The following is a 24,232-nucleotide window of genomic DNA, read 5'->3' as shown; positions in this document are numbered from 1 at the left end:
TAACTGTGGAGGACGTGCATACACTCATACAACATGCATGTATGTGCAGAGATATCTGGAGAGATGTTCACCGGAACACTGACTACTTAGATGGTGATTTTTGCCTTCTTTTTTTTTTTTTTCATTTTGTTTCATTTTTAAAATAAATGAGCATACACTTTTACAATGAAAGAATGCTATTTGTGCTATTAAAATATGGCATGACGAATAAAAACAGACACATAGACCAGTGGAACAGAGTAGAGAGCCCAGATATATATGGACCCTGAACTCTATGGTCAAATAATCTTCGACAAAACAGGAAAAAATATACCGTGGAAAAAAGACAGTCTTTTCAATAAATGGTGCTGGGAAAATTGGACAGCTATATGTAGAAGAATGAAACTCGACCATTCTCTTACACCGTACACAAAGATAAACTCGAAATGGATAAAAGACCTCAATGTGAGACAGGAATCCATCATAATCCTAGAGGAGAATATAGGCAGTAACCTCTTCGATATCAGCCACAGCAACTTCTTTCAAGATATGTCTCCAAAGGCAAAGGAAACAAAAGGGAAAATGAACTTTTGGGACTTCATCAAAATCAAAAGCTTCTGCACAGCAAAGGAAAGAGTCAACAAACAAAGAGGCAACCCACGGAATGGGAGAAGATATTTGCAAATGACAGTACAGACAAAAGGTTGATATCCAGGATCTGTAAAGAACTCCTCAAACTCAACGCACACAAAACAGATAATCATATCAAAAACATGGGCAGAAGATATGAACAGACACTTATCCAATGAAGACATACAAATGGCTATCAGACACATGAAAAGATGTTCATCATCACTAGCCATCAGGGAGATGCAAATTAAAACCACATTGAGATACCACCTTACACCACTTAAAATGGCCAAAATTAGCAAGACCGGAAACAACATGTGTTGGAGAGGATGTGTAGAAAGGGGAACCCTCTTCCACTGTTGGTGGGAATGCAAGTTGGTGCAGCCACTTTGGAGAACAGTGTGGAGATTCCTCAAGAAATTAAAAATAGAGCTTCCCTAGGACCCTGCCATTGCACTACTGGGTATTTACCCCAAAGATACAAATGTAGTGAAAAGAAGGGCCATCTGTACCCCAATGTTTATAGCAGGAATGGCCACGGTCGCCAAACTGTGGAAAGAACCAAGATGTCCTTCAACGGACGAATGGATAAGGAAGATGTGGTCCATGTACACTATGGAGTATTATGCCTCCATCAGAAAGGATGAATACGCGACTTTTGTGGCAACATGGATGGGACTGGAAGAGACTATGCTGAGTGAAATAAGTCAAGCAGAGAGAGTCAATTATCATATGGTTTCACTTATTTGTGGAGCATAACAAATAACATGGAGGACATGGGGAGATGGAGAGGAGAAGGGAGTTGAGGGAAATTGGAAGGGGAGGTGAACCATGAGAGACTATGGACTCTGAAAAACAACCTGAGAGTTTTGAAGGGGTGGGGGGTGGGAGGTTGGGGGAACCAGGTGGTGGGTATTAGGGAGGGCACGTATTGCATGCAGCACTGGGTGTGGTGCAAAAACAATGAATACTGTTACGCTGAAATTAAAAAAATATATATATGCTAAGAAAAAAAAGCTCATGAATAAAATAATAGTAACAAAAAAATAAAAAATAAAAAAAATAAAATATGGCATGACGAGCTACAGTAATCAAGACATGTGGTACTAGCAGAACAACAGACATGTAGACCAATGAAACAGAAAAGAGAGTCCAGAAATAAACCCATATATCTAGGGTCAACTGATTCTCAACCAAGACACCACGGCAAAGCAATGGGGAAAAGGACAGTCTTTTCAACAGATGGCACTGAGACAACTGGGTATCCACATACAAAAATATCAACTTAAGAAATTTACCTCACACTATATATAAAAATTAATTAGGGGTAACTAAATGGCTCAGTCAGTTGAGTGTCCGACCCCTCATTTTGGCTAAGGTCGTGATCTCAGGGTCGTGGGATCAAGCCCTGTGACAGGCTCTGTGCTTGGCACAGAGTCTGCTTGGGATTCACTCTCTCTCTGTTCCTCCCACCACTCACATGCACTCTCTATCTCTCAGTAAGTAAATAAAATCTTTTTAAAAAGTTAATTAAAAATGGACCACAAACCCAAACATAAGAAGTAAAATGATAAAATATGAAACATTTAGAATACATAGGCATAAATCTCATGGTCCTGGGTTGGACTAAGACTTCACGGACACAGCAACAAAGGCAGGATTCTTAAAAGCAAAGATAAAGGTAAACTAGACTCTATCAAAGCTCAAAACCCTTAAACCTCAAATGATACCATTAAGAAAATAACAAGACAAGGCACAGACTGGGAGAAAATATTTGCTAATCATGTGACTTATAACTGCCTGGGATAAACTGTTCCACAGCACCTGTTTAGTCCTACTTTACGACTTGAGGACAGTTTCCTGTGACACTGTAAACCAGTTATACTTAAAAAAAAAAAAAAAATTGCTCACTCATCTCTCTCTTATGAGACCCAAATAAGACCCTAGAAAGGATCTGAGAGACCAGAGGCAGGAAAAGGACTTCACTAAAGCTTTGCCTGTATACCTCAACTAGGAAAACTTGAGATGTTTAAATATTTTTTAATTATTTAAAATCACAGGCTATCTACTTACCCAAACTAGGCAAACTGAGAATGGTTTAAAAATTAAATTTGATTTTAATAAAATATAGGTGGATTTTTTTAAAAGCTGCTAAGAACACTGAAAATCAGCCTTAAAAAGTTTTTTTTTTTTTTTTAAATGAACTTTTAATATGCTACTAGACTACTAAGAAGGGGTCAGTGACACATACCAAAGACAGAACACTGGCCAGTTGTCACCACGACACATACTATACTGGAACTTTGGCACACCCATTTCAAAGGGTTGCCAACCCCAGGCTGCATATTTCGACTACAGCTTCAACATACTGTTCTATAAATAAAAAGGAAAAGCTTTGGTTTAACTATATTCACATTTTAATATAGGAAGCCCCAATTATCAGAAAGTTTGCAAAATGTAAGCTTTTATCCACTAGCTACCTAGAAGTGGTGCCACCATAACTAGAAAATTTCTTTACATTTCCAGCTCTGTACACTCATGTACACTTTAACCCAAATGGACAGAATAAATGAAGCTGACTTTTCTGAACTTCAGAAAACAACTTGGTAAATAATATTTATGTAATACCAGAACATATTAAATATTTAAGTAAAAACAAGTTTAAACATAACAATCTTCAGCAAGTAAAGTTAAATTTTGAAATAATATTTCTTAAATTTGTTTACAGAAAATAACTGGACAGGAGTTAGAAAATGCTGACTGGTAAAATGAAGCCAAACCCCCTTTTAAAAAAATTTTAAAAAAACTAAGTTTAAACCTTCCTCCAACTAAACTAGCTACCCCCCCTTTTAAAAGTTAAAAAATTAAAAAATTTATTTATGGGATGCCTGGGTGGCTCAGTTGGTTAAGCAACTGCCTTCGGCTCAGGTCATGATCCTGGAGTCCTGGGATCGAGTCCTGCATTGGGCTCCCTGCTCGGCGGGGAGTCTGCTTCTCCCTGTGACCCTCTCAATTCTCATGCTCTCTCTCTCTCTCATTCTCTCTCTCTCAAATAAATAAAATCTTTTTTTAAAAAAATTTATTTGTCAGAGAGCAAGAGCACATGCCCACAAGCAGGATGAGCAGCAGGCAGAGGGAGAAGCAGGCTCCCTGCTGAGCAAGGAACCCTAGGCAGGACTTTACCCCAGGACCCTGGGATCACAACCTGAGCTGAAAGCAGATGCTTAACTGACTGAGACACGCAGGCATCCCTATGCTAGCCCTTAAATCTATACTGTCCCAAGATCTAAAGGAAAGGAAACTTCATTAAAAATGTGCTTATATTGTTTTGTTAGAATTTTCCAGAATTTTAAATAAAGAACTGTTGTATGACATAAACAAAAACACAGTAATCTCATACTTTGCAACCCAAGGTGGTTTTCCCATAGTTCACTTTAATATAATGCCCCCAAATTCTTAAGAAACATGTATGACTGGGGCGCCTGGGTAACTCAGTGGGTTAAGCCTCTGCCTTCGGCTCAGGTCATGGTCTCACGGTCCTGGGATTGAGCCCTGCATCGGGCTCTCTGCTCAGCGGTGAGCCTGCTTCCCCCTTTCTCTGCCTGCCTCTCTGCCTACTTGTGATCTCTCTCTCTGTCAAATAAATAAATAAAATCTTAAAAAAAAAAAAAAAGAAAGAAAAAGAAAGACGTATGATTTTTTTCAAAAGATGTCTGGACAGGTTAGCCATTACATTTTGAGTAAATGTTAGCAGATACCAACTTACCTTGGAGAAAATACATCTCAAATGCTGATGCTCTGACTACTGCTATTAGTGAGAGTAATACTGCCCTTCCTCTCTTGCACAGGAGTTTCATGTTTTCTACCAGCATCCATGAAAAGGTGGCATGGTAACTTACTAGCTTGCAAGGAGGGTATGATCTCAGATCATCATGGTTCTGGACAGTTTTGGCAGTAAGGATGGGATGCTGACAGAGCCATCCATGACTTTCTAGAAAGCAGAAGATAAAAGCCCCCAAAGGCAGAGGTCTACGAAATGGGAAGACACCCTGGGATCTGAGAGTGGTCCTGATGGTAGGTGGGAAGAAGGTGAAAATATGGATCCCTACCGCCCTACCTGTTAATGAACAGAAGTTGGATTAAAGTTCAGAAACTGAGTAGTGAGAATGGAATTGAAATCAGCCATCCAAATGGTGACTCGGTAGTTGTTCATTCTCCTCTGGACTGGCAGAGGAAGGGATATGCCAAGACAACGGGGCAACGGCCCTGTGTTTCCAGGTGAAAGGCAATGTGGCTGTGACTGCTGAACCTTGGAATCCCCAAAACTAAAATCGATTATGTAAATAATGATGGTCTTGCTGCCAAAGTGAAGTTTTAGTTGGACAAAAGTATTAGAAGTTCCTTTGACTGAACTATGAGGGAATGACCAAAAGGGAATACAAAGCTTTGATTGCTGGTACAGGTGCTCTTTCCCTCCATGCTGCCATCTCCACCCTGCTCTACTTCTACCCCCAAAACTCTTCTGCTTTACAGAAAAAAAAGATAAAGTATGGGGTTGAGGTCTCCCTGACTCCTAAGAAGGACTGAAGGCCACAAGGCCAATAAGCCGCCTAGAGAACTTTAGAGAGGGACTCAAAGCTTTAAGGTTCGTTTAGATATAGACACCCATGTCATCACCACCCTACCCAGTCCCAAGAAAGGAGGGAAAAATCTAGATTCAATTAATAGGGTTTGGGCAGGATTTCGAGGGAAAGAAAAATGAATGTGACCAAAGGACACGGCTCTTTGGGCCAGTTCAATATCTGTTGCTGCCTCTACATCCCAGTGTGTAGTTAGGAGTTTCCGTATGTTACATGGTTGTCCTTCCCCACCGTGTAAGTGCCAGAGGAGATTCTCCCAATCAGGAAGGGTCACATGTACAAAAATATTAGTACTTTTGGGGCCCCACAACCCTAATGACCCGTTTTTTTGGTTGGGTCTGTGTGACTTACGATTTTATTGATTAGAGCTTCTGACAAAGGGAGGGAGGCAGTCTCCACCTGCAGGTGCCCCCGGGGGTTCTCAATTCTTTGTCTCTGCATGCTCCTTCTCTAAAGTAATTGTGAGCGTGCTATTGGCCTCCCGTGGAAACTGAGTGCCTGACTCATGGAGGCCTCATGAGTCCCCAGGCTGATATTCCTACTTTGGTTTTCTAACCTACTGTCCTCCCCACCCCCAATTTACTCTAAAGGGCAGTTTTTAAAGGGGTCAAATGTGTCCCAGCTTCCAAATCTCCAGGCTTATCCTATGAAAAAAGCATTTGTCATTCACTTTACCAGCTCCCCCTGCCAAATAAAGGAACTAACAGCGTAAAGTGTCAACTGCTAATGTCAGGTGAGGCTCTTCTTTCCCTAAATCAAATTATTTGGAATCCTGAGCAATCTTGCTGCAAAAGAGATATAGGTAAGATCTTAAGCCAACAGAACAGCAGCTGATAAAAGCAGGTTTCCCTTTCATTTCCAATCAACCTAGATCCAGACAGGGGCTGCTTAGAGAGCTGTTTCCACATGGTTTGTCTCCTCTGTCACTGTCCACAGAACCCTGAGAAGCTGTAAGAATGCAGGTGCAGACTCAAGGCGTGGTGGAAATGGACTGTACATCATGGGGCAGAACCCTATGCTCTTCTACCCCACCTGGACAGAGCCCAGGGAGAGTGACCTCCCGGGAGTATCCACGTTGGTCATAACCTAAGTCTAGGATGGGCGAACTCCATAACTAACAACGTCGAGAGTCAACTGAAAGTTCGTATTTGAGAATACATCTGGCTTTGTCTTAGCCCCAGCAGTATCTCAGCTTTACATGAAAAAGTAGTAACAGGACCTTGAGGAAAATGTATGCCCTACTCTATTACTGGAAGCAAAGTTACAGGCTCTACAGAGCCTAAGTCCAGTAAATCATCAAATCTTATGGATTTAATACCATTTCTCCATTGTCAGTACTCCAATGCTGATCGCTATCAATTCTTCCCTGGACTTTAGCAACAATAGCCTCTTAGCTTGCCGACTTATACTGAATCTTACTTCACCTTCAATCCATTCTCCAAAAACTGTCAGAACAAGCTGGTAATTCACCTCCCCTCCCTTAAAATCCTATAATGGTTTCCCTATAGCCTTCAGTCCAAACTAACCTGAACTTGTTAACACCACTCTTGCAGCCAGGCTTACAGTTTACCAATTGTGTACCTCCTTCTCACCCCTCTTTTACAGAACCAGTATCCATTTCTAAAATGTACCTGACCTCTCTTATCTCAAAGCTTTTGCCTCTCCCTCATTTATGCCCATGCATTCTCCCTTTTGTCTGACTGACTACTGATCCACTCCTTAGGTTTTAGTTTAATTGGCATTACAACACGAGCATTTACCCTGACTCGTAAGATTAGGTACCTATGGAATACATAGACTGAACTCACATTGTCTATTTTTCTCTCTCCTACTCTAAGGAGGGACCACTAGTATTTTATTCACTGTTGTTATAAGCCTGCTCCTGCGTTTATTAACTACTTGCAGGATTAATAACCATCATATACCAAGTATTACGCTAGTTGTCAAAAAATACATTATCAAAAGCAAGGTTTTTTTTTAAAAAGATTTATTTATTTGAGAGAGCAAGTGCGGGGAGAGGGAGAGAAAGAATCTCAAGTCAGTGGGGAGTTTGCTTGAGAGTCTCTCCCTTCTCCCTGTGTCCCCCCCCTTCCCAAAAAAGGAAACATGTTAATTTAATAAAATTATATTTTGCCCTCCTACCACATTGCACTGAAATATAAAAACTTCATAAGAATTGTGAAGCACATAGCTAAGGATATTATTATTTCCATTTCATAGGTAATCTGAGAATCTTCACTCTCTGAACAAAAGCCAATCAGGGCTTAAGTGCAATGGTTTTGTCCATACATACTAAAATTTCACACTGAGTAGAATCTCTCAGTTAAAGTACAAATCAGCAAACTGTAAAAGTCCACTTCAAGACCTAGTAAATCACGGATTATTTAAATTAATGCCTTCAACTCTCTGTTACTCTCAAAAAGAACAAAGAAATGGCATAAATAATCCCCAAATAATATTTGGGAATATGTCATAACTTTTTTCATTGAAAGTATGTCCTAAAATTGTTTGACCTAAATTAGTATTCAGTGTAACATGAATTATCTGAGAACATGCCAATTTATGATTAGAAGAAATATTCTAAGCACAATGAAGTGTATTAGTTTAGGTTTATGATACAATACCAGACACACTGCACCAATGAGAATATATCAAGCAGAAATTACTCCCATGAAGCATATAACTGTACAGAATTGAAAACTTCACAGTGTTGCATACAAAAGTACCACTGAATGTCATCTTTACAAAATAAATTAAATAGCTATAAAAATATATCTTTGCATTAGTTCTTCTACTTAAAATCACCCAACATCTTTGGAAAAAAAGCCATTCTCACCAATGGTACCACTATCAGTACATAGGATGTGTCACCAGAAATGTGTGTATTCGTTCTAAGAATGTTTCCTCGTTCAAAAAGTTTTACAGGGGCACCTGGGTGGCTCAGTGGGTTAAAGCCTCTGCCTTCGGCCTAGGTCAGGATCCCAGGATCTTGGGATCGAGCCCCACATCGGGCTCTCTGCTCAGCAGGGAGCCTGCTTTCTCCTCTCTCTGCCTGCCTCTCTGCCTACTTGTGATCTCTGTCTGTCAAATAAATAAATAAAATCTTAAAAAAAAAAAAAGTTTTACAAATGTTACTCACCTGCATTCCAAGATACTTACAGGAATGGGGAAAGGGTGAAGCTACAGCTAGTAACCGGGAAATTATAATCCTGGCTCACAAGAAAGTAGAGAAGAAGTGAACATTTTCCATCCTGTGTGTCAGCTGACAAAGTTTTTAGGTTGGCTGTCTTAAGTATGCCTTCTAAATATATAATATAAAATATAGGACCTCAAATTAGTACTTTGAAATAGAATTTTAGTAAAGACTACAAAGCACAGAGGCCTGGGTTTATGCCACCCACCCTACTTGGGAGGCATACTTGGAGAAGTTACCTAAATTCTCTGAGCCTGGCATTGCTAATGTTAATTTGGAGTTAACTAGGAATTAACCTATATCATGCAGGATTGTCATTAAACTGATAAAGAACTGGTAAAGAACTTGGCATACAGTACACGCTCACTACCACAGCATAATAAAGAGCCAAGACCAAGTTCTATCACTTAGTAGCTATGTCACTTCAGTTATTACTTAACTTCAGTTTCCTAGTCTGTGACATGGGAATACTAACACTCACCTAACAAAGTGTTATAAAGACTGAATTTCTTAGAACTCAACCAGGCAAGTGGTAAACACTATGTGTCAGTTACTATTAATGTTATCATTACCACCACCACTGAAATATTACATAACCACTGGGGTGCCTGGGTGGCTCAGTCAGTTAAGCATCTGCCTTCTGCTCAGGTCATGATCCCAGAGTCCTGGGATAAAGTTCCACATTGCGCTCAGAGTCGGCTTCTCCCTCTGCCCCTGCTCACTCATTCTCTCAATCTCTCTCTCAAATGAGTAAGATCTTTCAAAAAAAAAAAAAAATTAGTCACTGTCACATTACTGATGATACCTTCCATTTCTGCCACCTGAAAAAATATCTCGAAAAATTAGCCTCATTTTAGTGAACTGATCATAATACAGGATGAGCTTACGCATCTGAGAATTTATATGGTGACTTTAAGCACACAAGATATAACCTGAATTGACTGTTGCTCATGAATACTAAGACATCAAATATCCATTCTAAGTGAACAAATCCACTCAATGGACTAAAGCATACCACAAAATGACATGTCTACTGTACTTTCTTTATATTTTCTCCCCAAAAGATCTCAAAGCAGTAGAAATAATCAAATACAGCAATCCTCAAAATATACAAACTTAAGAAAACTGCAGCTGAGAGCAATCAACATTTTCCCCCAAACTTTTGCCACACAATTACAAAATGATGCTATAGTCAAAAACTCTTTGACCTTGCCATCCTTTCAATTATTCCAAACATTTGGGTATCCACTGAGCACCAGGCTAAATTCTGGTGCAGTAAAAGAAAAAGAGAGACCAACAATAACCGTGGCAATGTCACTAACAATATAATTAAATACTTCCAAATATTATAATTTTGTTTCCTTAAACAGTGAAAGAGCAAATTACAGGCCCTAACGGTTAAGTGCATCAATACTTAATGATTTAAGTAGCCTCATGTAAGCGACAATCCAGTATTTTCCCCAAGGAAACCAGGAGTAAAATGAAACAGGCATCCCTCTATACTCCTCAATCAATTACTTACAATGGTAAATGACCATTCCAAATATGAGTATAATAATCTCAAGAGTGACACTATGTAAACGATTTTTTTAACCCATTTTTGGGGAAAGTTCAGAGAAATGGAAAATTCTAAGTCTGATTATGTAAAATATCACCTGTAATCTATCAGAAGTAAACTATATTCGCTTCATCTTAGAACCTGAAATTTTATTTTTGCTGGGGCAACTAGAGTCAATTTACTAATCATGTCTTCCTTTGATGAACCAGTTTCATAGGAGAGAAAAATCTAGCCTGTATTCAATGATGAAATGATCTAGAGTTTATACTACAGATCCAGCACCTTAGACGATCCATGAGCTTCCTCTGGAGCAGCTACGTAACTGTTAAAAGTTCTAAAGAATTGAAAAATGTGTTATCTAACAAAATTGCTCTGCCAAAGAAAGGCAATCCTAACTATGAGTTAATAAATCTTACTGCTAGAGTGGTTATCCAAAACCTATACGAGAACAAACATCCAAGTGCCTTTTTAATACCTAGCTCCCCAGAAAGGCTATTAGAAAATGCTGACATTAACGCTGATAGCAATTGTATCATTCTGATATCCAGGTAGGTACACCACAGGACTAAAAACCGTTCTTTGACTTCATTATTACAGACTGTGACTGTCTTATGAAAAAAGGGGGGGCCTATCATTTCATTTCATGGATGCTGATCAGGCAGTTTTAGCCTACTACAACACTCCACCAAGGGGTTATCGAATAAGCCCCAATTACCAAGTGCTATAGACACAAAGCTTCTGTTTCTGTTATTAAATATAATTAAAGAATGAAAAGGATCAGTGTATTTTTCTAGAGGTACATTTGTCTAAAATGATTTGCAATAAGTCCCCAAAGACCCAAGTGATTGAAATTCCTTCAGCTATATAAAACACTCCTCTGGAATGTCAGTCTGCCAAACTGCAAGACTGTAAGAACACAAAATTGACTGATACACATTTTCCACATAAAGATTATGGAGTAAAATGATGGTAAACGCAATAAATACACAGGAGGGGGAAAAAATGTAAACAAATTCCAAAAATCTTTGTCTTATCCAGAATGGCATTTTGTGGTACTAAGAATCCAGGCATTTAATCGGTATTCCACACACCAGGGGACACTCGATGACTGCTGCTGACAAATTAGAGGAGAAAAAGTCTCACCAACAAATGGTAGTAACAGGTAATGTTGCAAATCAGTCATGAAACCAAGAGAGCAGGAAGGTGGAGGAGTAGAAAGAGTAACGATCTTCTGCCAAATTTTACATTCTAAGAAAATTAACCTATCATAGATAACACTCCAGGGGAAAGAAAAAAAAAAAAAAGATGATATTTGGTACAGCCTAGAATAGCCATGAGTTACAGACACACACAGCAATTGCCACTTGCACTACATTTTGACAGTCACAGATTTGGGTAATTATAGTAGAAACTCTGTGTTTTGGAAACACCCTAAGACCACACCCTAGGGCCGAGAATCTGGACTTTATAAGGCTGGGAATTTAAGAGGTCAACGCGGTGTATAAGTTGCATGGTCTGGCCGCGCAGGTGGAAGGGCGGAGAGGGGCAATAAAGACACCAACTTTCACGCGGGTGACCAGGAGGGCTGGCTGCCTCGGCGAGGCGTGGCGGAAAAGGGAAAAGGGGGTGTGGATCTGTGGGTGAGTCCGGGGAGAAAGGGAGGGAGGAAAGGCGGCCGCGAGGAGGAAAGGGAGGTGGGCGCCGCGGGTGGGGGGCGAGCGCCGATGCGGGAGGGGAAGAGCGGGCGAGCCGGAGATCACGCGCGGCTGCCGGCTCTGGGGGTGGGAGGGCTTGGCGAGCACGCGCGTGGAGTTGCGGGTGGGAGGAAGGGGAGGAAGAAAGGAGGTCCGAATGAATGAGCGCCGGCAGGGCCGGGGCCGGGGCCGCGGAAGAAGGGGTCGGGGCGCCGCGGGCCGGCGGGCGGGGGGCGCCCGCAGAGGTGCAACCGCAGCGCCGGGGGTGGGCGCCAGGGCGGGCCCACGGCGCCGGGGGCCGAGGAAGCCCCGCGCCGGCGCGGCCCCCACCGTGCCCGCCTCTCCGCCAAAATGGGGTCGAGGGGCAGGAAAGCGAGGGGCGTGAGGGAAGGGGGGAAATGGTAAAAATAAATCACTTACCCTCCGCTCGAGCCTCCGGGCTCTCTCAGCCCCGCTCCTCCGCCCTCCTCGAGCCGCGGCGGCGGCTCCTCAGCGGCGCTAGAGGGAGCCCCGGGCCCGGAGCGGGGCAGCGGCGGCGGCCGGACCAGGAGCCCCTCCGCACCTGCCCCTGTGGCGGAGCCGCGACGAGCCAGGCGGCGGCGGCAGCAGCGGCGGCGGCTCCGAACGGGGAGGGCAAGTGACCCGGATGTACAGGGTAACGGCGAGGAGGGGGAGGGGGGAATGCCAGGAAGTGAGGGCGCCGCGGACCTGTCCGGCCGTGCGCATGCGTCGCGCGCCCGCCCCGCAAGGTAAATCCTTGGCCTTCCTTCCCCGCCCCTCTTCTCCCGCCCCTCCTGAAGGGGGCGGAGCGAGGCCGGGGACAGGTGGTCTGGAGCGGGAGGGAGGAGAGCAAGGAGGCGCGGCCACCGCCTCCGCGCCCCCGCCCTCCTTAAAGGGGCAGCACCTCCGCGCGGAGATGGCATCTGGGTGGGTCCGAATCTTGCAGCCTTCTCATTTTACAGAAGGAAAACTGAGGTTCAGAGGTCGGCGGTAGCTGCCTCAGGTCAGCGAGTTCGGAAATAGCATGAACTGGAACTCGGAACTCGAAGTTCAGGGCTCTTTGTGCTGAACTCAGCGAAGCGGCCACCTCCCACCACTCTCCAGGCCTGGAATGGCTGGGCTGGTTGGCACGCCTTTCCCTCTCCGCCAGGTACTGAACTTCACTCCCGCGCCCCGACAAGGCAGAAGTGCTGGCAGGTTCCCCAGAGGTGCACCGTTATCGCCTGTGATGGTATCGTGGACACGCCCTGGGGAAGTGTTAAATGATCAGTCAGAGGGCAGAAATCAGGCGCCGCTTGAGACTTGTACCTTGCCACGCATGGCTCTTTCAGATAAATGAGATTTTTGTTCTAGGGTTCCGCTCTGGGCAAAAATGTCCGGGACGGAGCGGGGGGCGGGAGAGGGGGGCAGAGAACTTGGATGTGGCCCAGGGCACAGCATTTTATTTCCCTAATCCACCTTCACCCTTGAACATAAATGCTCCCTCTTTACATACAAAACCTGAACATCCCATCTAGCTGCTTCATCCCAATCCCGCTATGAAACTCTCAGATTTTTTCATTAACACTAAAGTATAAATGATCACAATGTTACCTTTCTCTGGAATATTTTAGATTTGAGCAGATCATCACCGTGGAGGTAAATGGTTCTGAATATTTGGGGTCAAGGCCTACTGAAAATCACACAAAAGTAGGGGTTTTACTCCTCCAGAAAAATTGCATACAATGTCCGGCGATTTATGATCCCAGGAAGCTTACCTATGAAACCCTGATTATGAACTCTGTTCTGTTCAAATAGGTAACATCCCAGGAACTATCCAGTCCTTACCAGATACAGCCAAGAAATCTCTCCTTGCCGCAAACATAGAAGAGTAACCCTTACCTTATTTAGCCTTTTGTCTTCCCATTGAGTTACCTGGAGAGTACATCGTATGAGCTATACTGTATAGAAATGTGTTAGGGAGGGAGATTAGATGGCTTTTTCAAGGCACACACTAAAGGCAAGAGTCCTAGGCTTCAGCCTTTTGCCCTAATTATCATAATTTAGGATGATTTAGGGGTTCCATACTATATCTATTATAATCTTCATCAACTTCAATTAAACTGAGGGAGCCAATTTTTTGCCAACACTGATGCTAACAGGATCTTCACAATCCAAGAACTGTGGTCCATGTTTATGACACACACTGTTACCCATCCTTAAATAACCATGGTCCAGAGAAACCCACCATCCTCGATTTGTACCAAGGAAGAGAGTTCATACACCCGCCCCATACCTTTAACATGTGCTCTGAGTAACCACACACCTCTACCTCAATATCCCAACAAAAGCAGAAATATCTTCCATTGTATTCTCAACTCCAACCAGTTTAGCTCAAATATCTCCCATTATGGGGAACCCATTACTGCACTGTCAGCCTCTTCTCATTGTGAGGAACCTCTTCTTTTACACTGAGCAAAAATCTGATATCCAACAATTTTCATCCACTGGTCCTAATTTTATCTCTGGAGAGCAACACAGACATGATGCCAGCCTGAGGGAGCTTACAGTCCAACCAAGAAAAGTCCACTGATGAGTGATAACCATAAAATAAGATCAGCCCCCTTTCAGAAATACCTTTCAGTTGTCAGTTCTAGACCCATTGCTAGCCTGTGTCACAACTCACATGTAAGCTCAACCACTACAACCCATGCAGGATATCCTGAAAATGGGAATAAAAAAGAAGACCTTAAGAGAAGTGCTGAATTTATTCTTCCCCAGTCCTTTCTTTGTCATCCTGCCTGAATGTAATCCCATTTCAGCTGAGATCGAAGCTTTCAAAGTTTTATGTTGAAAAAACAAGCAGGAGGATGCAAAAAAGAGGTTTACATAAGAGAACTAGGCTCTTGATGATTTAATCACTGTGACTTGTTAGCATTTTTCTTTGTGAGTCCTTCCTATGTGCCAGGCACCGTACTAAGCACTTTACTTGCATTTCCTCTGTTGCTTTTTAGAATCTCCCTATATGGTACTGTTATGTCCATCTTATAAATGAGGCAACCAAGGCTCAGTATCAGATCCAGGATTCAAACCCAGTCTGTCAACTCCACAGTTGTCCATTTACATAACTAGATTCTGTTTTTGTGAATTTCAGAAGTTCCTGATGCCTTCTTTAAATGCGGTTTCCTTTGAAAATTGCACTACTGAATCAACTTGAAAACATTACAAAGAATCAGTTGTTTCACTTAATCATTGATGCATTCAATCAACACAAAATTCTGCCCCTCTATTATGTCATAGGCACCATGCCAAGGGTTTAAAGTGGAGTTCAGTAGACAGGGTAGGTGCCTGTCCTGGAGGGGCTCAGGATTTAGTGAAAGAGCTGCGACCTCACAATGACAGCAGAGCATGATTCATTGTACCTAGGAAAGTGGAAGAACCAGCCATCCCTGGGACGGCTGTGAAGGCTTCAGAGAGGATGGGTTTGGTCTTGAAGAGATCAGGGAAGGGATGAGAAGAAAAGGCACGTGGGCAGAGGAAGGGGAGTGCATGACATGCTGGAGGGAAGACTGGGTGGGATAGTGGAGAATCACCTCAACCACCATGCTATGGAGTTTGAACTTGCCTCCTGAAGGCAGTAACAAGTGAACAGAAGCGTCTCAGCAAGGGAGAGACATAATTAGATGTTGTCTTATATGAAGATCACTCCAAGAGGGACTACAGTGGGAATGAGAATGGGGGCCCGCAGACCAGTGAGGTTGCTGTGTAGTGCAGGAGAGAAATAATGAGAGCCTGCTTTAGGAAACTGGCAGTGGAGAGCAAGAATGGGCACTAGAATTAAGATACTGATGTCGAGGGGTGTCCAGGTGGCTCAGTTGGTTAAGCGACTGCCTTTGCCTCAGGTCGGACGTCAGGGTCCTCGGATCAAGTTCCATGTTGGGCTCCTTGCTTGGTGGGGGGCCTGCTTCTCCCTCTCCCTCTGCCTGCTACTCTGCCTGCTTGTGCATGCTCACTCTCTCTTACTCTCTCTCTCTGTGTCAAACAAGTACATAAAATCATTTTTTTTTTTTTTTTAAGATACTAATGTTGTATCTACAGGAGTTTGTAACTGGTTGAATCCTGGGGAAGAAGCAGCAGGAGCTGTGGGACTCTGATATTCCTAGCTTAGCAGACCGACTGGAAGGTGATACCACTCAACCCCAAATCCTTCACATAGTTTTCATTCCCGTCCTCCTCCCACCTTTACCCATGTGAATGCACGTTGCTTCAACTGTTGTCAGATACATGCAACTATTTCCCAATGCCGTTTCAGATTTCTACAGTCAACATTTATCACTTTAATGGCTGCAGAACATTGCATCACATTGAAATAGCTCCATTTCCTTCAGTTACTAAAGGTTCACACCCTGCATGCCTCGTTTATCCTAGACTCATCTGGTTCTGAGCATTCTGCAAGGGACGGGTTCAGGGAGGGAAGAGGGCCTTTAGGTGAAGGGTGTAAGAAAAGTGTGGCCACAAGCGCCAGGGAAGCTGCAACTCTCGTGGGAGTCTACTGGGCAAAGGTGTGGCACAGACAACTGCAGAGCCGTGGAAGAGAACACATCAGCGTTCCATTTATTCCCTCATCCAGCAATGCATTCTCGTGAAGCCGAGGACAATACAGCAGAGCCCAAACCCCCTCAAAGCTCTGGGTTCAGCCCAGCCAGGGCCTGAGTCCTGTTCTTATACTTTGTACAAGTTACTCAACCTCTCAGGGCCTGTTTCCCCACAAGTGAGTTGGAAGGATGAACCTGGTGAAAACTTACAAAACTAGAATGGAACTAAACATGCGTTAAGTTCAATAATGATTTTTGGTGTTGGTCCCTTCCCTATGCTTTCTTGACTCCCATCATTTTCCTGAGTTTCTGAGCAAAACCACCAGGCAGCAATGCATGTACTAGAGGTAAGAGCCTAAATCTGCCAGAGTGAACCAGGGACACCCACTTGACCTCATGAACCTTTCATTTCCCATCCGGGAAACCCACAATGTTATTAACAAGTATTACTGCTGTTACAGACATTGCTGTATTCTTGGTTTCTCCCCATTAAAAACAAACAAACATACACACAGACAGACACAGACACACACACACACACACACACACACACCCTCCACATAAGTTCCTTGGACCAAAGTTTCTGGGTTAAAGGAACTGACCACTGTTACAGCTGTTGATCTGCGCTGCTCAGATTGCTCTTAGGGAGGACTCTGGATGGTGCTACCATAGTTAACTCAGAATCACCATATAACTCCTCAGCCTAACATTCAGGGACTTCTGTCAACTGCTTCCCTCTTCCTTTTGGTGGAAAGAAGGAATACTGAGGAAAGAGGCACCCTCCCAAACATGTCCAGGATGGGTAAGAACGAAGACTCCAGTGTCCTGCCTTATGTCTGAGCATCCAATAGGCGAGTTTGACAAACCCAGAAGAAGACCCGGGGAAGGGGGCTTGGACGTCCCCAGGGCAACACTCCAGGCCTGTCTGGCATGAAAGATGGCATCAGAGCTCCTACCCAAAAGCAATGAAGTACAAAGCCAACAACTCAAACCCTGACATACTCCTGACACTCCTGTGACCTAGCAAAATATTAACCAATCTCTCGGGAGTCACAAAGTTGTCCTTAGGGCCGTATTTCCCCAGAGGCTCTGTCTATGAGCCTCTGTCATGTTCCCAAATGTAACATTCTCACAAGTGGGCAGTTCCACAACATCCGCTTTGGCCAGCCTTCTGGGTGACCTGCAGGAAGGTGGCAGGCTCTCACAGCTGGTCCTTCCCTGTGCCTCCAGTACGCCTTCTAGCCTCTTCAAGTGGCTATTTCTTGGCCTTCCAGTTCAAGGGTCACCTCCTCAAAGTGGTCCTCCCCATCGCCCCACACCTAGCTCCTGTCAGTCATTCCTATAGGTCACTGGCTTTTCTCCTTCGCAGTACTTGTTACAACCATAAATATTTTTATTTTCTAGCTTAAAAATGTTTTTATTCTTTTTTTAAAGAATTTATTTATTTGAGGCCCCTGGGTGGCTCAGTTGGATATGCATCTACCTTCGGCTCAGGTCATGATCCCAGGGTCTTGGGATCCAGCCCCACATTGGGCTCCCTGTTAAGCAGGGAGCCTGCTTCTCCCTCTCCCTCTACAGCTCCTCCTGCTTATGCACTCCTGCTCTCTCTCTCTCAAATAAATAAATAACATTTAAAAAAGATTTTACTTATTTGAGAGTGAGAGAGAGAGCAAGACCGGGAAAGAAGGGCAGAAGGAGAGGGAGAAGGAGATTCCCCACTGAACAGGGAGCCCAAAGCAGGATCTCGGGACACCTTGGCTCAGGACCTGAGCTGAAGGCAGACACTTCACCAACTGAGCCACCCAGGTGCCCCTTAAAAATGTTTTTATAAAAAGCCTCCCACGAAAACACCAGCTCTGTGAAGGCAGAGGCCGGGGCTATCTTGCCCAGTCCAACACCTTTCATTGTGCCCACACTGCTCCTAAGAGACCCTCAATAAGCATGCAGAATGACTGGGTAAAAAAAGGAGGTTCCCAGCCACCCTATACCTTCCTTTCACCGCAACTCTATGAATAACACATGTTGACTGCAGAAAAATTTGAAAACACAGATGAGCAAAAGGAAGAAAATATAAACACTTATGATCCAACCTCCCACCATGTGGATACCCTTCCAAATGTTTTTTCTATATCTATATAAAGATAATGCATATATTTTTATAAAAATGGTTCCTATTCTAAACTAATCTGCTGTGTTTCATTTCACGGTGTATCTTAATCACCTTTCTTTAACAAAAGTTCTTCAGCTGCCCTGTTGTGAAAAGCTCTCTAACACTCAGCCCTGTCACTATACCGAAAAGGATGTAACACATCTCCTGATGTTGAGCTAAAGGGGAGGTTCCTTCAATGTCAATAAAGGTAACATGTTTTAACACAGCACTTCCCTCTTGACAAGCTTCCCATTTTTTCCTCTCTGTCTGTATTGCTTTGGACCTTGTATTTCTCCAGAACCGTACTCCCCACCGCCCATTCACCACCTGGAGTTTAATGTTAAGAGTCCCTGTCAACTGCAGAAGCAAAATGGTCTAATGTTAAGAGTTTCCGTCAACTGCAGAAGCAAAAAAGCTGACATCTGACAAAGCCCGGACAATGCCTCGGAGTTCAGTTGGAGAATCCGTGGCAGAAACAGGGGACAGAAATCAAGATTTGTGTTTTCTTGCCAAGATTTTAATGTAAAAAGAGGAACAAACTTCCAATGCAAGCCTTAGTTTGGCCTCCCCAGCCCTGCCCTAACGCAGTTTTTCCCTGGAGGTACAGGTTGGTGGTTCACAGGGTTTACTGATGTCCTAAGCAGTCTGAACCCCAAAGCCCACTGCCCCATGGAAGACAAAGAGCCGGCTGCAGAGAAACCCAAGAGGGCACGCTCAGGATGTACTTCCTTTCAGGAAGTACTCTTCAGGGCTCTTTTAGCCCCTGGTGGGGTTCAGGAGCCATGTGGCATTTTCAGCACTGACAGTCACTCCCCTCGAGGAGGAAGGGCCTCCCCAGGCCTGCCTGGCGAAGCAGACCAGAAGAGCACACCCCACTCCAGCAGGAAGACGCAGTGCCCAAGGGCACTCACCACATTGCCCACCTGCCCGCCCCCACTGTGGCTGGGCCCAGGAGGGTGTCACCTGAAGGAGGGGGACAACATGTTGTTCAATTAGAAATGGCACCAGACGACGGCAGGGAGAGGAACAACTGGGTGGGCCATCTGTTCCTGGACCTCACCCCACGGTGACCCAGAAGCCCAAACCGAGGTTCATCTCTCATGCCCCACCCATCTTATATGGCGCCCCTCCAAGTGAGAAGACAACTTGATCTGTAAAGAAAGAGACTCCCCAACGGTGTCAAGGGTCGTTAGGTTACCCATGCCATTTTCAAAAGCTTCTTTGTGAGTTTCACAGAAACACCAGAAGAGATGGGTTTGCTCTGAAACATCGCAGCAGAAGGAACCACCACCACCACCGAGCCTTCGCATTGATTGCTTCGTTTCTGCCGGTTTTGAACAAAGTGATTTCCACCCATTTTACAAACTCAATCTTTATAATGACCGTTTTCAGATTAGAAATGAGCTATAAGAATTTTAAGTATTTCGAGGTTGGTCACAAAGCCCCTGAGACACGGAAGCAGGATCCGAGCCAGGTATTAGCAGCTGATTACTTGGCCTCAGTCATGCTGCTCTCCTTGCCTCCCATCCCCCTTCCTCCGATCTCTCTGCAAACATTCACAGCACCACCCCGTGTCCAAGCTCCAGCTGAACTACTAGGCTACTCATGCATAAAATAGGTACAATACCACCTAAATCACCATTATTGTGAGGATTAACTGAAGTAACAGATGGGACACAAGAAGCCGCTAACATTCACTGACGTTTTACCCTCAAAACAGCAATTACGTACAGTTAAACCTAATATGTCAGCATTCTTGGAGAACTCTTAAGTGTTTAATAGATAGGCATTCCTGATTATCTTCCTTGTTGAAATTTGTAGCTTTTGTATCCAAACTTGGAAGGCGGTACATCATGGTGACTAAGTGCTCGGACCTGAGTCTGAATCCCTTCATTTCCTCATCAGTAAAAAATAGGAAAGTAACAGTCTTTGCTGTAAGAATAAAGTTATTTCATGGAAAGCACTTAGCACAGTGCCTGGCAAATATAAGTGCTCAATAAATATTAGCTTCTTCTATTATTTATTATTATTACTGTTATTATTAACTTGCTTTCATTAAGATGGTATCGGTGTAAAACTGCCCATTGTAGTATTATTTATAATAAAAACCGGAAACGAATTCAATTTCCCACAACACGGAAACAGCAAAGCAGGGCTCTGGAAGGATTGTCTTTAGAATTAATGAAAACCAATTTAATTAAAATTTAAAAGCCCCTGCTTTGCCACTTAAGGGCTGTATAATTTTGAGCAAGTTATTTCTTTTCTCTGGACCTGTTTTTCCTCACCTCAAAAATGAAGGATTTGCTCTCAATGATTCGTAAGTCCTCTCCAGATTTAAAGTTTATAGTCCTCAGGCTCTAAATGCTCTAAGTAAAATATAATCCATCAACATCAAGGATAATATACAACCCCTGAGTACACAGGCAGTTGGTAGCCGCATGAGAAAATATTTTACATACTCCTGACCTTCTTTAACACTCCTGTTTCTTTCTACAACAGTGGTCACTTCTTAAGAGAATTTGTATTAAGCGTGTTGTCTCTCTCCAGAAATCAGGCATAAGCTTCAAGGAAAGCCAGGATTTAGGTCTGGTGTGTTCACTGATCCATCTACCCTAGCCATTATAAGGATGCCCAGCACATAGAAGGAGCTCAATTAACATCCGCTAGTTGAAAATTAGTGACTATTCCAGAAGAGCAAAGTACAAAACTATATATATACAAGAATGTCATTAATACACATGATGTAGCCCCATGGGGAAGTGGCAGATAGGCTCAGAGAGGTTAGAAGGAGAGACTAGGGATGAGATTTTTTTTTTTAATTTTCCTTCAGTGTTTTGAACAATTTGTTTAAAAAGATGGCCTTCAAAAAGGGAAGGGTGTAGCCAGAAGAAAAATAAAAGAGAATTAGAAGACTTGGCCAAGGGGGCGGGAAGCAACTCTGAAGGAGGGCAGAAGGAGTGGCGGGTCGTGCGGAAGCAAACAGAAGACTCTCTTAATGGAAACAGAATCACAGAAGCAGAAAGAAAACTAGGAAATCAGATGCAGAAAAGAAAAGCTGATTTATCCTGGACTTTTAATTACAAGCTAGTATCTCTTAAACTATTCCCAAGTTGACAGGCTTCCCCCATTCATTGCCTCAGTTGATGGAAGCTTTAGTGAATTTGAGCACAAAGGGGCACTTGGGGCTGTTACCTGTTACTCTTCCCACAGGTCCTGGGCCTTCCTGTGATCTGCTACTGTGGATGTATGAAGGACAAGTTCCACATACTAAGGTTAACTGGTGAGCTACGGGCCTTGAATTTCATAAACCAGCTGATCAGCAATTCCATCCAGGGTTACCCACTTTGGCGGGAGGGGCTACACAGCAAGTATAGGAAACAGTCTTCCCTTCCAGGAAGACATGCTGCCTTCCTACAGTACAGATCATCACACATCTGCCAAAGAAATGATACAGACATATGGCCTAGAGAAAGAGTAATTCCTGCGGCTTTGGGGAATTAGAGGGGGAGGGGCAAGAAGTTGTCGAAGGAAGGCCTGGTATCCTGAACTTTATCAACTCACAGGGACCCTAGCACTCTTTGCAGGCTTAACTGTGAACTCTTTACCTGTTTGCATCTTGCATTTGATCGTATATGACTCTTAATGCCTCCAGCTTCCCCAACTGCTTTCCTGAGCTCTTCCATGCATTTGAATTTTGAGCAAAGTTAGATGCCCCGCTGTGAGAGTGCTCGGGACCTTGTGCTTCTTGTCTATAGCACATACATAATTGTAATTGCACAGTGATTTCTGTTCTTCCTTAAACACTGGGAACCCCACAAGGATACTACTGTATCCCCAGTGCTAGCACAGAGCCAGGCATCATGCCTGGCATACGGCATGCACTCAACCAGGTACAGCTGCTCAAGCCTGGTCCAGCCTGAGTTATCCCAGTGCTAGGGCCATAACCCTACTCCAGACTCCCAACACGGACACAGCCCTAAAACCAGGGGATCGGATGAGCAACATGAGAAGACAAGATATAAACCCTCACCACCAAAGTCGCCAAAATGATCAAGTGTCTAACCAACCAGCTGAAATACAGAAAAATGCGGTTGATGAACACGACCTGACAGTGTGAAAAAGTTATAAGTTTTGCAGCTGCAGAAGAAAAGACATTGCATAAGATTAAAAAAAAAAAAAAAAAACCAACCAAAAAAATCCCACCACCTTTCTAAGAGAGAACCAATAAGATCCAAGTTAAGAAGCAGGTTAGCTGGTTTAGCTAGCTTGCTCTCTAAAATCCTGGTGCTGATTTCATGTTCGAACACAGGTTTAATGAGAAAGCATCCCTCCTTCCATTTTAATGCACAGACCACGGTAGAGAAGAAAATGCTACCCTGCCCAAACTCTGTTCTATCTAAACCCACAGCCTTGAAGAAAATATCTGCGGTATCCACTTCAGTATTTACTTAGCATTTTTATTTAACAGGACATTTGCATTAATGAGTACCTGATGGGTCACCTAATTTTAGACATGTAAAGGACCTTAGAATTCACCTTCAATCTAACATTTTACACGAAGGGAACTGAAGGCCTAACAGGGTCTCAGAGGGGTCTCAAGGGAACACAATCTCCAAGGCCTGGACTTGGAGTGAGAGACACTTGCTGAGTTCATTTCCAATGGTTGGATCCAAAGATTGAGGCATCAACAGAGTCCATAAAAAAACTCCACTAATAAGCATATATACAACATTGGGTGTATACATGCCTCCAGCTTCCCCAACTGCTTTCCTGAGCTCTTCCATGCATTTGAACTTTGAGATCACACATCTGGTGTGATCTTTGAGGGTAAACAAAGTCGATTAAAGCATTATGCTTATTTGGCCCTTCATTACACACAAATCTCTTCCAAAGCAGGGGGAAAAAAGGTTAGGAGACATGTACCAAATGATAAACAAATAAGTGATAATGCAGGTTGTATGGGACCTCTCCCATCAGAGTGGGGAATGATGTCTTTCTTGGTACTAACACCAAACTGATTTATAGAGTTCCTATAAATGCTACTTCCTGCTGCTGTGCTTGCCTTTGCCCATGCTACTCTCTATGCTATGATCACCCTTCCCAACACTACCACACCTCCTGGCCAAACTCCCACCTACCCAAGACTCCAGCCAGGCATAGCGTCTCACTATCACTTAGCTCCTGTTATCACCTATGGTAACACCTGTCTCTACTGATGCCCAACAGTCCTCCTAGGATGTGTCATGGTATGACGTTCCTATATCCCATATATCCCATTGAGAAAAGCACTACAAACACACCAGGTAATGTTTTATTAATTTATTTAACCTGATTCCTTGAAACACTGACTGATTTTGATGGATGAATCAACCTAACCCAAGATTAATAGCTTGGTTTTCTACACTCATTTCTCTTTCCAAGCCACAAGCCAAAATCAACTCACTCTCAATTTATAATTTTGCAAAATGTGCTTTTGCATATCAACTCCTGAATCCACTGTGGTTATTAAAAGGATGGCTGCATCAGTCTGGATGGGCCAGGTTATGCTGTGGTAACAAACAGCCCTTGAATTTGAGCCCCAGTGATGACCACAGTGGTCATTCTGGGGTCAACAAGATCAGCCCAACAATTCTATCTTTCTGGATTATACCTTATAATCTGGATTAAGCAACTCTGTGGTTGACATCAGTTTAAAAGATATGACCCCATCCCCCCTTTTCCCTCTCCAACCATCTACAGAGCTGTCTGGCAGGGCTGCAGTATGGATTACATGTGACAACATTTGTCACACACCCAGGATACATCCTGGCAGATA

General features: G+C 43.5%; 1 protein-coding gene and 1 non-coding gene across 9 annotated transcripts in view; both read right to left on the bottom strand.

The window, feature by feature from the left end:
• The window catches only part of CYRIB (CYFIP related Rac1 interactor B), a 104,592-nt gene that overhangs the window by 68,736 nt on the left and 11,624 nt on the right, over window positions 1-24,232 (bottom strand). Inside the window, exon 1 of one of the 8 annotated variants that reach the window (XM_032873535.1) lies at window positions 12,115-12,303. The exons of 5 other annotated variants lie outside the window; for them this stretch is intronic. Coding sequence is in view for 1 of the 3 variants with exons in the window: in XM_032873536.1 (XP_032729427.1) it covers window positions 6,099-6,105 (7 nt within the window). In the remaining 2 variants the exon portion in view is untranslated. Of the gene's footprint in view, window positions 1-6,098; window positions 6,121-12,114; window positions 12,304-24,232 lie in introns of those variants that run through there. 2 more of the 8 variants (XM_032873530.1, XM_032873536.1) reach the window with 2 other exon arrangements.
• On the bottom strand, window positions 6,144-6,328 carry LOC116877074. Its single transcript, XR_004384540.1, has one exon. It is a non-coding gene; the product is annotated as a small nucleolar RNA SNORA73 family (small nucleolar RNA).

The sequence above is a fragment of the Lontra canadensis genome, unplaced genomic scaffold (genome assembly GCF_010015895.1).
Source record: "Lontra canadensis isolate GAN:19392208 unplaced genomic scaffold, GSC_riverotter_1.0 scaffold49, whole genome shotgun sequence".
Lineage (NCBI taxonomy): Eukaryota > Metazoa > Chordata > Mammalia > Carnivora > Mustelidae > Lontra > Lontra canadensis.
The sequence above is the reverse complement of the archived record's forward strand: the minus strand, read 5'-3'. Positions and strand labels throughout refer to the sequence as shown.